The sequence below is a fragment of the Melanostigma gelatinosum genome, assembly GCF_949748355.1.
Source record: "Melanostigma gelatinosum genome assembly, chromosome: 17".
In the NCBI taxonomy this organism is placed as follows: Eukaryota; Metazoa; Chordata; class Actinopteri; order Perciformes; family Zoarcidae; genus Melanostigma; species Melanostigma gelatinosum.
Window position 1 is genome coordinate 18,263,564 of NC_136650.1, and position 15,324 is coordinate 18,278,887.

General features: G+C 43.9%; 2 protein-coding genes across 3 annotated transcripts in view; one reads left to right on the plus strand and one right to left on the minus strand.

The window, feature by feature from the left end:
• Positions 1–272: 272 nt before the first annotated feature.
• sf3a3 (splicing factor 3a, subunit 3) lies at positions 273–4,103 on the minus strand. Its single transcript, XM_079288751.1, has 17 exons — positions 3,900–4,103; positions 3,749–3,796; positions 3,375–3,427; positions 3,118–3,223; positions 2,961–3,033; positions 2,723–2,814; positions 2,548–2,630; positions 2,216–2,354; positions 2,067–2,135; positions 1,904–1,971; positions 1,671–1,778; positions 1,504–1,573; positions 1,230–1,394; positions 988–1,098; positions 781–871; positions 622–677; positions 273–520 (listed from the first exon to the last, which is right to left on the minus strand). The coding sequence occupies exons 1-17, from the start codon at positions 3,993–3,995 to the stop codon at positions 443–445; spliced, it is 1,506 nt and encodes a 501-aa protein (XP_079144877.1). The 5' UTR covers positions 3,996–4,103; the 3' UTR covers positions 273–442.
• Positions 4,104–5,398: 1,295 nt separating this feature from the next.
• The window catches only part of LOC306791837 (ubiquitin-conjugating enzyme E2 E2), a 48,384-nt gene continuing 38,458 nt past the window's right edge, over positions 5,399–15,324 (plus strand). For both annotated transcript variants that reach the window (XM_079288735.1, XM_079288734.1), the window contains exons 1-3: positions 5,399–5,532; positions 7,431–7,628; positions 12,868–12,918. In XM_079288735.1, the coding sequence (XP_079144861.1) occupies positions 7,438–7,628; positions 12,868–12,918 (242 nt within the window). In that variant the 5' untranslated portion in view covers positions 5,399–5,532; positions 7,431–7,437. The remainder of the gene's footprint in view (positions 5,533–7,430; positions 7,629–12,867; positions 12,919–15,324) is intronic.

Sequence of the window (15,324 nt, forward strand, 5' to 3'; positions counted from 1 at the left end):
GTCTTATCTGAACCAATTACTCAGCGCCTTGTCATCACATGCTCCTAACAACAAAGTGGTGGTATGCAACACCGCCTTCCGCAGTATGAAAAAGAATACCGTCAACATTTATGGTGAAATATGTGATCTATGCCAATAGAAAACCATGAAATGTTATATTTCTGTTTCACTCTATGTAGCCTCTTTGGCTATATGTAGAAATCCTTTCAGAGGGAAGACTCACCAGCACATTCAGAGAGAATAAAAAAGGAGATGAAGACAAACAATTGTGACAAAAGTACTCAGTTTATTATAGTCATCAATGGTTGCGACATTACAAAGTCTGTAAAACATTACTACTTACAAATAAAAAGAAACATGGGTGATAGAAAATACCGCAAATCTTAAAAGGACGCTTGTTACTCGTAGATTTCTTTTCTGTGTGACTCTTGCTCTCCTCAATCTACAGCAGGCCTTGTCTCTTCAGATCCTCGTAGGTCTTCTTGTTGACCACGTTGCCACTCGAGTCCTCGTACTCTTCCTGAAAAAACACACACGAGTCACAGAATGAGCATTACGATATAAAGCAGGAAGCGACGTTTCCCCAAACCAGTCGTCCTGATTCCATCCGTGTGGACTCACCTCTGTGTCTGGCTGCCACCGCTCTGATGCCTTCTGGGACTTCAGCTTTGCCCACACTGGAGTAACAAACAAACAAACAAAAACATTATTGAAACAAACTTCCAAAACTCTTTAAAAAAAAAAACAGATGTTCAAAACGAGCGAGACGAGGACTCTTACAAGAGACGGCGTCCTCGATCTGTGTGACGTTGGCGAAGTGAGCAGTGTTGGGGATTCCCAGGCAGCGCATACCGTGAGCATGCCTCCACTCCTGCAAAACACAAAATACACTTCTGTTGTTCCAGGACGTTGAGCGCGTTTGAAGACGCGCAGATTTCACACTCGCTCCGTAAACAACGAAGACGTGACGTAAAAAAACAAACGTACCGCAAAGTGCCTCTGGAAGGCTTTGGGTCCCCTGTAAGTGTAGTTTCCACAGATCTCACAGTTGTAGTTGATGTTCAGCCCGTGGAGTTTGTAGAGCCAGTATGGAATTGGCTACAGGGAATAAAACAGGACATCCTTATTCAAGAGCCGTAGACATATGTAAGTAAACCCCCCCGCTGAGCCAACAAAGACCCCCGCTAATAGTGTAAATGTGTTGGTTTCAAACAAACGCGTGGCCTCACCTTGCCATCCCAGCCCAGCGGCAGGTTCTTGGGGTTGTAGATGATCTCGTTGTCCTCGTCTTCGCTCTCGCTCTCGCTGAGCTGCTCCTCATCCTCTTCCTCGCGCTCCTCTCCGGTCCTGGCCTGCTTCCTCTGGACGTTCTCGTGAGTCAGCTGCCTCTGCTCCTGCAGCCGCCAAGGACAATGGAAACGGTCACGGCTGAGCCTACAATGGAGCCAGCTGACGCCTTTCTCCAGATGTCATGACTGCAACAGTCGATATATATTCACTCACCCCGAGGATCTCCACATATTCATAGACTTGAGCTTCCAGGAAGGCAATTTCCTTGTTACGCTCCGTGTCCCTGCAGAAATGATGGATGGAATATGTTATGAATTAATGAGCGCGATCATAAGACACTGTCGGCATTAGACTGGATTTTTTTTTTTACACCCGCTTACTTTTTAGGGCCTTTGGCTTTGGGATTCTTGGCGAACAGTGACGGGTCCAGCGACTCCAGTGATTTGCCTTTTGTGCTGAAGAGCCTCTGAGCTCTCTCCTCCAGAGTCCTGTCCAACACACACACACACAATCAATCAGCTGTCCTAACTTCATGCACAATGTGCACTAATAGTTTCTATATATACATATAAGTTTAATGTTATTAGTTTCAGAATGCAAACAACATTCTCACCCTCCACATTTCAGCCCCAACGCCATGAGGGCAGACTTCAACCTGTCCAGACCCAAAGAAGCCAACTCCTGCGGAGAGGAATAAGAGAAACACATCAGTCGTATGAATGAGCAACGCCAGGTGAAAAAGATAGATCTCTGAATATGAGCACTTCATGTTTTACCTCCCAAGAAGAAAAGGCAGAGAGGTCCAGATGAGCTCCAGAATGTGTCAAGGCACTGCTCGTCTCTTTCTACAGTTAAAAAAAGCAACCGGGTCAGATGAGCCGTACGCCCAAACCTCTAACCACATCCACGTGTGAACAGAACTTACCGGCCAGCCTGGGAAGGTCCCATTGTCCCATTTCTTTTCAAAGTCTATCAGCACTTTGCCGTAGAGCTCGTTCTGGTCCAGCAGAGGTTTGACCCGGTCTGTGTAGTCCTGCAGATACTCCAGCAGCATCTCCAAATACCTGCACAAACAACCACCACACAGGGTTAACACATATCCAACTCTACACACGTGTATGCAGCATTTATAATATATTGAAAAGGTCCATGATACGTCGTCAAGGTGGGATCATGACAGCTAGATATGTTTTCTACTACAAGTTTCGTACAGCTGTTACCCGTCAGTTCTGATGGGAATAAGTATGATGGACCTACTTTTTGTATTCAGCGTTCTTCCTGTCCTTGGGGATGTCAAACAGCTGGTCGAATGAAGACAGGTAAGAGATGTACTCGAGTTTCTGTTGGGAAAGCGCAAAGGAAGTAATTCAAACGAACTGCTTTAGTTTGGAGGAAGAGCATGAAGTATGCAGACTTTAAAGGGGGTCTTTACGTCAGCTCCCTTCAGGTTGATGTACTTCAGGTAGCAGTCGTGGAGGTCGAGGTAGCGGCCGTATCCTTCCTCGTCAGAGAACTCCACCAGGTCTGCGGAAGACAAAGACAATCAGAGCGGTGTGTTAGCCATCAGTCCAAGCTGGTTTACAGGATAGATCCCTACGCTGGTCAGCTGACCCTCTACAGAGCAAATCATCATAAGAAAGCCTGGAGTAAACATGTGGATTTAGACTCACTCTGAGCCTCCTCGCTGGGGTTTTCTCTGGCCTTCATCAGCTCCTCAAACTCTACAGACATGGGAATGGAAATCTAAAAGAGGCAAATGAAAGCATGAATGTCAAAAGTTTTGCATGGTCTGAAATTGAGACTGCTCAGAAGTAAGAGGTTAAATACCTCATTTGGGTGCTTTCTGTGAAACTCCTTTATGTGTTTCAGTCTGTTGTAGAACTCTGCAAACTCATTCGGTCCGGAGATCGCAGCAAGTTCATCTTTTCTCATTCTGTCGATAAGAAATCCATGTTCATGTTTACAGGTTAAGAGACTGTTTAAATGTTATGGTGAAAGTCCTGTTTCCAGGTTGATACCAACACATCTGGATTAGAGTCACGGTTTGGTGTTGTCACTTTAACTGGAGCAGGTTAGTCACTCACCCATCTTTGTCTTCATAGGAGTCTCTGAGATTTCCGCTGACTTCCATATACCTCTGTCAAAAGACACCGATTATTCAACATGACCGTAAAACTGACTCAGACCTGCATTACTCTTTAGTTACATGGCGAAAACATCTCACCAAACTACTCTCTAATTACTGTCCAACAATGTAACAATACATTGGAAGTGTGCTTAATTATCGCAGTGCACTAATTAAGAGATCTAAAATGTTTTTTAGTTATTCTTGTTGCCATATAGATGATATAAATGAGCTAAACGTACCTAAGGAAATGCTAACCTTCATATCTAACTTATAGGCAACGTTAGCACGTTACGTGTTTAACTTTAAAACAAATACTCGTTTTTAACTCACATCCAACATTGCTCTTGTTCGATGGTCAGAGTTTATCTGATCCCGCAGCTGTCGGACAAAGACACAAAGAAAACACAAGTCAACTTGCAGTTTATTTCCCATGTTTGCGGTATTGATTAGCAGTCGTTGCTAATGCTAGCATAGCTCTTACCGTGGACTTCTTATGCAACATTTCTTTAGTTTTAGCATCCATTAGCCTCTCTTTCTCCTCGTGATAGCGACGCTGTTGCTCTAAAATAGTCTCCATTGTTTATAAATGTGTCCAGACTTTTATTAAAGACGAAACAAATCCCTCGAACTCGTTGGAATGGAAATGTATAAGCCCCCCGCCGATTCTGCTACGTTTGTTTTTCAATGGCGCATGTCGGGAAGTTTAACGTCCGTCACTGAACTCTGCGTGGAGAAACATCAACCACATAAAAGGTTCCGCGGTGGTGACTTGGTCCTTGAACAATAGCGTTAAGTATTTCTAAAATGTAAATTAATTAATTTACAAAATATAATATAGTAAGTACGGATAGTCAAGGAATTGCAACATTTGGAGGATATATTGGTCACTTAGTTATCTATATATATATATATATATATATATATATATATATATATATATAGTCACTTAAAATATGTAGGGTTCCTGTGGTGTTTAAAAGCTGTTCATTCCAACTTGTTTTAGATTAATTGATTAATGGGCCCTCTCCTCCTCACAGGAGCAGGTTGCCGAGCACAGACACCACTAACAACTCCGAGTGTGCACCTTCTTCAACAGTCTATATGGTATGGACTGTAAATTATTATCTATTTATGTTTGTCATTATTATCTCGGATATTGTATTTTTGAAATCCTGGCGCACACTTTTCAAGCAAGATGGACCTGTTCCTCTCTTTTGCACACTTCCTTTGTAGTCGACTATCATCAAAGCCTGCCATAACGCTTCAGAGAGCACACAGTTTGCGCGGACTCGCGTGGGAGCGCGCACGGAGGCGGTCTGATTTGTCAAGCTGCGTCAAACAAAAGAAAAATAAATCGGAACTGAAGGATTCTCTGCCTAAACATAAAATAATGAAAGCCCAGTAGTCTGCTGTGTGTAGGATAGTATGTTGTTCCTTTTGTGACAAAACGATTTAAAAATAATTAATAGTTTATTGGAACGTTTTTTCTTTGATGTGTTTTTTATTTTATTTTCAAGGTACGGTTTGCCACTTTGTGTCCAAATTTTAGTTGCTGTCTCTTCAAGAGCAATCACTGAAGAAGAGCAGTGTGCGTTTGTTGTTTGTTTGTTTTGTTAAATCTTTGCAATATTGTTTCGTTCGTTAATTGTATTCCTATTCTATTTCATTGTATGTATTGTATATTTGTATATGCAATATTTTTTACTCTGTTGTTTTAATTGCTTTACTTGTACCATCAATTCTGCTGTAGCGAAAAATTGAGGATGAACCTGTTAGATTAAAGTATATGTATTAGCTGCAGTCTGACTTTTTTGAAAGGTGTCACCTCACTTATGTTTCACTTAAAAAAAAAGAAAAAAAGACGTCAGAACGTGCCCATTTAGGCTTTTACTTTGCCACCTTAAAACCGGAAACGATGCGTGCAATTGCTGATAACTTGACCGTCGCGGGAATTTTTTTTTCTTCTTTTTTTTTTCAGCACATTCTCTCGCAGTCAGTCAAAGCAACGGGCGGAAAGCAGCGGACAACCAACATTACAGATTTACGGAATACACAGTGGACACATCATCACACCTTGCTCCTTCTGCCGCCGCGCGCCCAGCCTGCTCATAAAGGTCAGTATCCTCCTCTAAACGCTCAACTCCGCAGACGAAATAAAGGGTTATTATGGTGTCTTGTAGAGGGAGGGGGCGGCTGTGGTCGGGGGGTAAAAGAGAGAGAGAGAGGGGGGGGATTCATTCCGTCTATTGTGCAGGAGCAGATTTGGGCAGCGGTCAGCTCGAGCCCCGATCTTGGCGCGTGCTTGTTGGTCTCCTTCTATCTCCATCGAGACGTCTCCTAACGAGGCTGTCTTTGCTGCTCACTCCTCGGGGGGCTCCTCCAACATGAGCCCGGTAGATACGTGCCTTCTTCTGCGTGAATGGAGAGAAGGTCTCTCTGCACGGAACTCCGTGCAAAATATCAACCATTTAAAACCTGCTCCTCTGTAACCGGGCATATAGACTCCATGGGGATGCCGTAAAAGACTGTTTTAAAAAAAATCGTTAACAGCCACTGTTTTATTCGGTGTACACCCATTGCACCAAACAGCACGAGCAATACAAATTAAACTTCTGTAATAGTCCCGAAACCCTTTCCAACTGAAATGTGTTGGCTTTACAGTGAGAACCAAATGTCAAAGTTGAAATGTTTTTAAATAAAGAACTGGTTTGTTAAGGGTACAACAACATAGTTTAATTTAAATAAGGTTTAAAGCAAAATAATCTATGTTTTGTCTTTTAAAATGAGGGGGCTGTCTGTTCTCTGGGGTGTGATTATTATTGTTTTGTTTTTTGTAGGCCTGCTCAATAACACACACCTTGGTTGATAGTTATGGTTGAGGTGTTTTGACAGTTTCACACCTGAAGGGGGAAAAAACAACAACAACAAACATCTGCCCAATAGATGTGCTGCTTTGTCTGCAACTTTTCCTCTCGGTGTGTTTTGTCCTCAACCTGACATCTTCCACATTATAACAACAGGTCATCCCGAGAGGATGCAATTCACCAGAGCATGTAAACGTTATCACCTTTTTAAATGACGCCCCTCCGTATCACCCTAACCCGTATAATCCCCCAATTATCTCCCATATCGGCTCACCACCAAATGCAGTTAATTGCATCAGATAGCCCGTGTGTGTGCAGTGGCTGTTTGTCTTTAACATTGACACATTCGCTCTCCCAAAAGAAAAAACAACAGTGAACTGAACATCTTTGGTGGTCGAACAAACCAAACAACAGGAAGTCGGATCGACATATTTCACACCTGTGATCAATTGATCAAGAACACAAGCAGCTTGATAACCATAATCATGAGTTGCAGTTCAATTTGAATTCATGACTTTTCCTCATTCATAAAGAAACTCAACACCATCTAAATATGATGAAATAAGTCGAAGATATGTGCACGATATTACCGACAAACTACACTGCTGACTCAGCGATAAACCCTGAATATTCGACTGAGGTTGAAGATATGATATGGTAATAAAAAGTTGATGGACGGAAAGTTTGACGCCCATGTTTATAATGCATCATAAACATACTTAATGCATACAATCTTTACTAGCACCCACTAGTGTCAATTATAACCACACAATGCACTATAACAGTGATTATAATGCATTAAATGTATTACGACCATGGTCATTATAATACACACTCATTCTTGAGTCAGTGAGTGGATTATTATGATACTTCACCTTATGTCAAGATAAAATGCCTTGTAATATGTTATTGTTATGAAGCACGATGCATATGTATGAGTGCCGATAAATATGCGGCGCTTTAAGCTAATTCTAAGGCATTTGAATGTTTGTACTGCATTATAGAAATGGGCGTCAGTTGTTCAGACGGGCCATTTGAAGTTGTTACTGGTAAATCGTGATGAGCATTTTTAAATGCATGCTGTCTTTGTGGCTTCGGTATCCATAACTCTGCATATGTGTGTGTGTGTGTTTGTGTGTGTGCGTCAGTGTCAGCATGTCCAGTGAGGTGCAGCCGAGGCCGGACGACAGCCCCAACACCAGCGGGGGAAGCTCGGACGCCGAGCAGAGGGAGGCGGCTCCACCGGAGCAGCCGGGCCCCGAGCAGCGGGACCAGACCCAACCCAAGAAGAAGGAGGCCAAAATCTCCAGCAAGACCGCCGCCAAGCTCTCCACCAGCGCCAAGAGGTAGACGGTCTACGTTACTGGGTTTCCCTTGAGAAGCAGTGCAGGCTGTCACCTTCTCTGGACAATTAGTTGAGCCGCAGAAAGTGAACAGTTCAATCGGGATGAATCGTTTGAGTCGTTAATCAGGCTGAAGTAGAGCCGGTTCTCCGGTTCGCGTGAGGATGTGCTGCTTCTCTTTGTGTTGGGCTCTTGTGTTGGGCCTTGGGCTCTGTGAAATCAATCCCCTTTGTGCCCTTGATTTAAAAAGCTGATGAAGAAATCAATCGATAATGAAAATAGTCATTCGTTTCTATGCTAATGAGACGGTTTTCTTTGTCCGATCAGCCGCCGACTCGTATTTAATTCTCCCAAACAAACGAGTGGACGTAAACGCATCGCTTCCAGCCACCTGCGCCACTTAGTCGCAGCGAGGAAGTCTTTGTTTTTTTGTTCAATGAGCGTCTTGTTGTCCAGTCATAGTATTAGTTACGACTACAGCAGCCAAGGAACACAGTTCAATGCGTCCTCTTTCAGCTATTATAAGAGAGCACTGAGCACAAGGTTTAAATAGATTATGATTATGATCCAATCTGCTCCATTATGTGTTAATGGCTGTCTGGTGATCACCTGTACTGTAAAGCGCCCGGTCGCACCATAACGTGTCTTTGTGACGGAGGTGTTGCTGGACGCTTGGCGGTGTGCTGTTTGCTTGTGCTCTCGGTTGCTTACTCGACAGTAATCTAAAGGGATTTCATTCTTAAAATATGGGGGAATGAACAAAGGTTTTCAGACATTCATATTCATGTTGCGCTCGGTTGTTCGCTCATAAAGGGACAGGAATAGTCGTGTAAAGAATGGGGGGGGGGGAGAAAAGGAGAGAAATTGAAACCCGTGACTCCTTTTTCTCCTCCACACAGCTGACGAATCATGATTGAGAAAAGTGTTAATTGACTCATAAAAGGCAGGTTGAGACACAATAATCATTCAAACAGAAATAACTGCGCACACACAATCGCTCCCTCACAGGCGTACAAGTATACACGATTGTTCTTTGTCTGTATTGAGATCACGATCACACAGGGGCATAAAATGAGAGAATGAATGAATCCATGGCCCCAGTGCATGCTGGGACGGTTCTTAACACACCTACCGCGTGCAACCACATGGTTTCAACTCATTCTGCCCTGTTTTTCAAAATAAGAGCGCTGAATTAGGATTGTCGGATTATCGGCTATACGGAAACCTGACAGTGCCCCTGAGCGGGTTTTCAAACGAGCACTTTGGTTGAAGCATGGTGACGTCTGAAGGGTCACATGTGTATACCGGTAGTCACACGTGTATAGTTTCAGTTTCAGCGGCATGAGACTAAATCGAAACCATCTACTCGCTTTGGCCAGCGTGTTGCCAAGTCTGTCCACTGATCTATTCCTGTGAAATCCTCTGCATTTTGCTCTCGTAACGACGAACAAAAAACCCTGCGTCCACAGGAGACTGTTTGAAATAAATACAGAGGTGACTTCTTATCACCAGAGTTGGCTACAACATAAAAAATAAGGACCATGAGGGTAACCATTGTACAGGAAGGTTGACAGGCACGGTGTTATTTAGTTGCTTTGCAGCGCTCGCTCCTGTAATAAATCATCGGCTGCTCCACACAGAAGCCAAAGCCGGTTGTTTTCCATCATAAAAACTAGGCTCCGACGATATTGACTTATTTGCATGTGTCGAGGCATGCAGAATGTAATAGTTTAGCGCTTGCGGTGTCTCCAGGGATTATCAAATGCAGTGAGCTGTGGAGCATTGCAGAAAACGAGTGTTTTGGTTAAAGAGGCAATGCACAAGCATGAGGAACTCTCGGTATAATCAGTGCCCCCCCCCCCCAACGTCGGATTCCACCGGCCTCTTTCATTGCACCACTCTCCCTAACAGGTCCCCAGCTTCTGCAGTCAAATGTGCCACCTCAGGAAATACTGCAGATAAAATGACACAGCACGCACTCGGGCTGAGAATGACTCCATAACCGTGGAGATTGTATTACAGGCTCCTTTGCAAATATATGTCTTCCTTCCCCAAGTCATACTCTTAGTTTTGTGTTATGTATCGTCAACCAACCTATGAAGTACACTCCATTCCAGGAGTTCTTTTATGTGGAGGTGTTATTGGCATTCTTGTACTTACAGTCCTTTAGCTGGCCTTGTATTCTGCAGTTCCTGGTATTTTTCCCAGAATACCAACAAAAGCAGGAACAACAGCAGATTGTACCAACAGTTGTGGGTTTTTTGTACACAAAACGACATATATTTAAAACACAACACACCCAGTGAACCATCATGCCAGTGTCATCTCAAAACGGGTGAAATTAGAGTGTGCACCTCTGTGTCTGTCCACGGCTTGTCTCACATTCTGCTGCAGGTAGCTGCTGAATATTAATTATCCAGTTGAATCATCACAGTGTGAAATCGATCACAATCGTTATTGGGCAATTTTCAGTGAAACATGTGCAGTCAGGACATCTGCGTTTCTCTTTTCCATTCGCCGATCCCCGATCATGTTACATTGTGAACGACAAATCAGTTGAAAGTGACAGGAGAGCTAGTTAACGATAGCGCCGCCGCTAACGAACTTAAGTTCCGTTCAGTTCCACTGTGATGCGTTCAGGCTCTGTTCAGCGAAAAATAGAGTGTTGGGGCGACGGTCGATTAAAACATCATCGTGATGTGTTCAAATGTATTGTCGTGAAAATAATGTAGTGTTGGTGAGAAACTTGAATAAATCCAGTTTGAAGGGGATGTTTTCACAACAACATCAACTGATATTAGAGAGCGAACTACAGCCTGTTTACACCAGCTCTAAGCAGCTTATAACACACCATTAAAACTACTCATGACGTGTTTGTTTTTATCAGTAAAAATACCATCTGTTATTTCATAATCCTTTTGAATTGTGTTTTTATGCCAAAAAAACCCTCTAAATGACTATAACAAAGTAAAAGGACAACATTTATAATGTTTGATGGTTGACACGGACTGCAGAGTGGTTGAAATGATGCTTTCCTTGTTGCTGATCCGATCCGTGACTCAAATCCGTGACATGATCCGAACCGTGAGATGGATGATCCGTTGCACGGACCTCTCTTCTTTTCAGTGATTCACACTCTGCCATCGACTGCCTTGAGACTCCTCCCTCACCACAGCTTGTTGAGTTTCATTTTTGTGTCTTTTTTTTTTGTCATTCGTTTTTGAGTGAAGTGCGTTTTTCTGACACCTTGCAGCCCCGTTAGTGTCTAGACGGAGGGTTGGCCAATTGTCGGTTGTCCTCATTCAATCACACCACCGTACACTGTTTGCTGCAGACACACCCGGCAGAGCTCTGCTCTCCACTGAGTGCACCTTTTCGAGAAAATGGAACTGGCACCGACACTTTTGTCTCTGTAATTACTCGTGATTGACAGAAAAATAAGCGGTGCGGCACGTCCGCACACGTCATTATCCCTAATCGCCTCCGATTCCTCCATCCTGCACATTGCATGCAGTCGATTTTCTCTTCAGTGTGCAATAAAGTAGCATTTTAGGACGCTTGACAACGGACTCTTCTCAAGCAGCAAAATGGTTGGAGTGCAACGTAAATGAGCCCCAAATTGCTCTGCAGTGTGACTGTTGCACATCCATTCATTGCCGTGTCGATGCTGAAACAATACATCATGTCAACATCGACCGCTTGTCTTTCCTCTCCCTCTCTCCCTCTCTCCCTCTCTCCCTCTCTCTCTCTCTCGCAATAGCAGATTATTTTTTACATCCCGGCCAACAAACAGCTGGGTGAAGAGACGGCACGATCGATAAGAGAACTCAATTATTTTTGTCTTTTTGTTTCCCTGAGCATTTTCAGTCACAGCAGTAGAGTAAGAACGTGAAAACAAGTTGGAAGGAGAGTGAAAAAGGGAAAAAACAAATGGATTTTTTTGTTTTGTTTCTCAATACAGAACAGCGCGCGTCCCTGGGAGTTCAAACTTGGCAAATTGATTTTCCAGAGTCCAGACTTATCAGACTGTGAGGACGCAGCAGTACGCTCTACGTACCCTTCGTCACACGGACACCATCCGCTCAGCCTAAATCTGATACTCTACAGTTTTGGCTCGTCTCAAGTATACGCTGCAATAGTTTTCGCTCGATAGTTTTTTGATAGAGTTCACATTTTAAGCACTTTGATGATTAAAATCTTAAGTTGGCAAGTCGTCCCTGCTGAATCTAATTAGCTCCTCCACACAACGCTTTCGCATCCGGCGCGTGGAAGTCGGCAGAATGTGCCGACTGCGATTAACCCAAACATGGCTTGCTTCCACGGTCGGTGTTAATGTGTTGAGTTGAACTCTGCCACTGTGGTAATGGGGGCGCCGCTTGGGAGGCCAACGAATAAATCAGCGGTCGGATTGAGCTGCGCTCTCTGGAATATCATGAAATTTGAATAAAGAATTCTCCAAAGAGGGGCATTTTTTGGGAATAGAAAATGTGCTGACAGTCAATGGAAAGTTGTGGAAAAGCATGGAAATACCAGGGTTCCTACGCGGTATGGAATTTTGAAATGGAAAATATGTAGGAACCCTGAATGTAGAATCATCAACCGCAGTGATGAAGCTGGTTTGAAACGTGCCAAGTTGCTCCATCATCAGTCTGTAAATGAGGCCGAGGTGGCTTCTCTTCCGCATGGAGAGGACAACGGCATCATTTATAGCTGACTGAGCGATTATAAAGTACAACACGCAGCTCCTGGATCCTTGTAGGCAAATCACAAACATAGTTTTGTAATGAATACTTCACCAGGGAGAAATCTGACCTCTCTCCGGTCTATTCATTAAAACCTTTTTTTATTTTTTTATGTGCCCAGTGTGGATGTGCTCCCAACAGCTCCCTGAGAGCAGGAGGGCTGAGACAGGACCGTGATCGGCAGCCACATTAATTATGTGGTGTGATTCATTTATCCGACATCGATATCAATTCATTCCTGTGCGTGTTTTTTTAAATGTATTGTTTTTAAAGGCAAATATTCAGCCGTGTTGATCTGGCGTGACAGGAATCATTCTTGTGTTCAATCGCAGCGCTCAGGAGCTCATTAGAAAATCAATGAGGTATCCGGTGTATACACTTACAGATTGATTGTACATGCAGTATTTATATAACTGTGTGTGTGTGTGTGTGTGTGTGTGTGTGTGTGTGTGTTTGGGACTATGAATATGAATAATACACAGATCTTCCTCTCATTTCAGAATCCAGAAAGAGCTAGCAGAGATAACCTTGGACCCGCCGCCAAACTGCAGGTAGGAGCTTGTTGACTGTGTGTTTTTTAAAAGAGCTATTTGCTCCGACACCTGAGGCACTGTTGTGTGTGTGTGTGTGTGTGTGTGCGTGTGTGTGTGTGTGTTATGAGCCTGTGGCGGCTGTGCGAATGGATCGTGCCAACCCACTGAGTCACATGAATAGCATAGGTTGATTATTGTGCCGTATTTGCACCCTTGTTTGCTCAGGCCGAAGCGTAATGAATGGCCCTTGTAAGCCGTCTGAGGCATCTGACCCGCGGGTAATAAATTAATATCTGCGCCTTCCGACCTGATTGGCAGTGTTTACCATGAGGATCACTGTAGCGGCAGCGTTGTGTTTGCCCACACTCCCAACTGGGTGGGAAAGGCACTCCGCCGGGGCTCGACTGGTTTATGTTCCTCGGAGCGTGGTGAAAGACAGACGTACACTCCTGCCAATCAAGATCCGAGTGAGAGCTTTCATTGTGTGTGTGTGTTTTTTTTTTTCGTTGAGTAAGCGTTTGGTGTTCTTCTCAAAACTGAGGACCTTTGGGAGCAAATCTCAGTGAAACTGGTGGAGACATTCATACACCATCTTACCTTTTTAGGCTTTTTATAGTAAATAGAGATGCACCGATCGATAGGCTGCAGATTGAAACTGGCAGATTTTCAGACCGGTGACCGTCAGGTCAGTCTCATGTTTCCGTTTTTTAAAACAAGCCGGGGTGGGACAACCTTAAACATTCAGAACAACTACCGGTACCTTAATCAGATACTTGTTGAACTGAAATACATTCCCATGCATGCTGCTCAGAGTAATCGTCTGCTCGCCACATAACGGAGCCAACAGCTAAAGTTAACATTGCATTGACTTGCATTAGGATGCGTTCAAGCTATCGTAATGTGCTGAAATGTCATCTTGTAAAATCTGTTGGTTTTTTGTGGTAAGAAACTTGAGTAAATACAACAGAATTGGGATTTTCTTTGATGGTTTACACTGACTTCTGGACGGTTGAAATAGTTTTTCAGGACAGCAGTGAAAAAGGTTTGGAACCTTGCCGTCAATTATAGTTCTTAGAAAGACGATCATTTTCAGCTAAAATTGTAATTGGCAGCTCACACTTTTACAAATGTGGGATTGGCCAACAAATTTGCAATCGGTGTATCTCTAATAATAAATCCACCGGTGGAGATTTTGGCGGGACTATTTCCCCTGCGGCACCTGTTCTCTCATGATCCTGTGATCTGTCGACACCTGCCTTGCAGGGTAACTTGAGAGTTAAAGTTCTGAATACAGAGCAGGAGGACGCATCTCAACCAACCCCGACATGACCAGACATTTGCACGCCGTAGTTCACTGTGACAGCGTTTTGTACTGAAATGAAAGACGAATAAATCCTGCAGAAAAAGTACTTTTTTTCCTTGTGAGACCTTACAAACTGTCCTGAGCTGCTGTGATGAACAATGACTCGGGGCAATGCTGCACTTGTTGTCCTCGACGTGTGCACACAGCTGAAGCAGACTTTAGATTCATCAAGCACTTCTGCAGCTGTTCATCGAATGACTTTATCTGAGCATGGAGCTGTCTCCTAAGACAATATTATGTATTGATTGATGTGCCACTAAAGAATTAGTTGGTGGCCTTCAATGAATGTAACTGAGTGGAAAGACAGATTTATTTTTTATGAATAAACTGTATTTCAGGTGTCTCATTTTTGGGAAGACTGTAAGAATGAACCCCCTCTTTCTTTGCATGGATTATTTCAACTGCTGTAATTTGTGACACAATGCTGCTGCTGTTCAGCACTTACTGGCTCGCTGTGTTAACTCATCAGAAGGATGAAACGTCTGCGAAACCATCTTCCCATTGAGGAGTGTGTATCTGCAGACAGCTTCATAAACACACAACAGAACAATCGATGCGCCGCCGCAGTGTGTTCTAGCAGGCAGGAGGAATGACAGAAAACCTGTTGTTATGAAGGCGCTATCTGTCACAGTCGGAGGAATCTTCTCGACAAATCGCGGGATCTGTTTGCCGGCTCTCCGATCTCAAAGACGAGGCTAATCTGGCTGAAGCGGGGGCCATTATGTTTGCTGACAAAGGGCCAAACGGCAGAACGGGGGGGGGGAAAGAAATTTCACGGGCCGGCGTTTGTATAGAAAATGACATTTTTGTGTAAAGGGAGGCTTCCTTGAAGAATGTCCCAGCTGAAAAGAGCCCTCGTGACGGATGGATTGAGCTCGGCTGCAGTGGGGAGCCCTCAGTCGTATGTGAGAAATTAGACTCGGGCTGCTCGAGCGTGTTTCAGCGAGCGAGCGAGATACGAGCTAGCGGAGGCGCGGTCGCTTCTTGAAATGTAGATTTCTGTATTCATATGCCCCTTGGGGTATTTGGCTCACACTAACGGCTCCCGATTCCCCCCACAA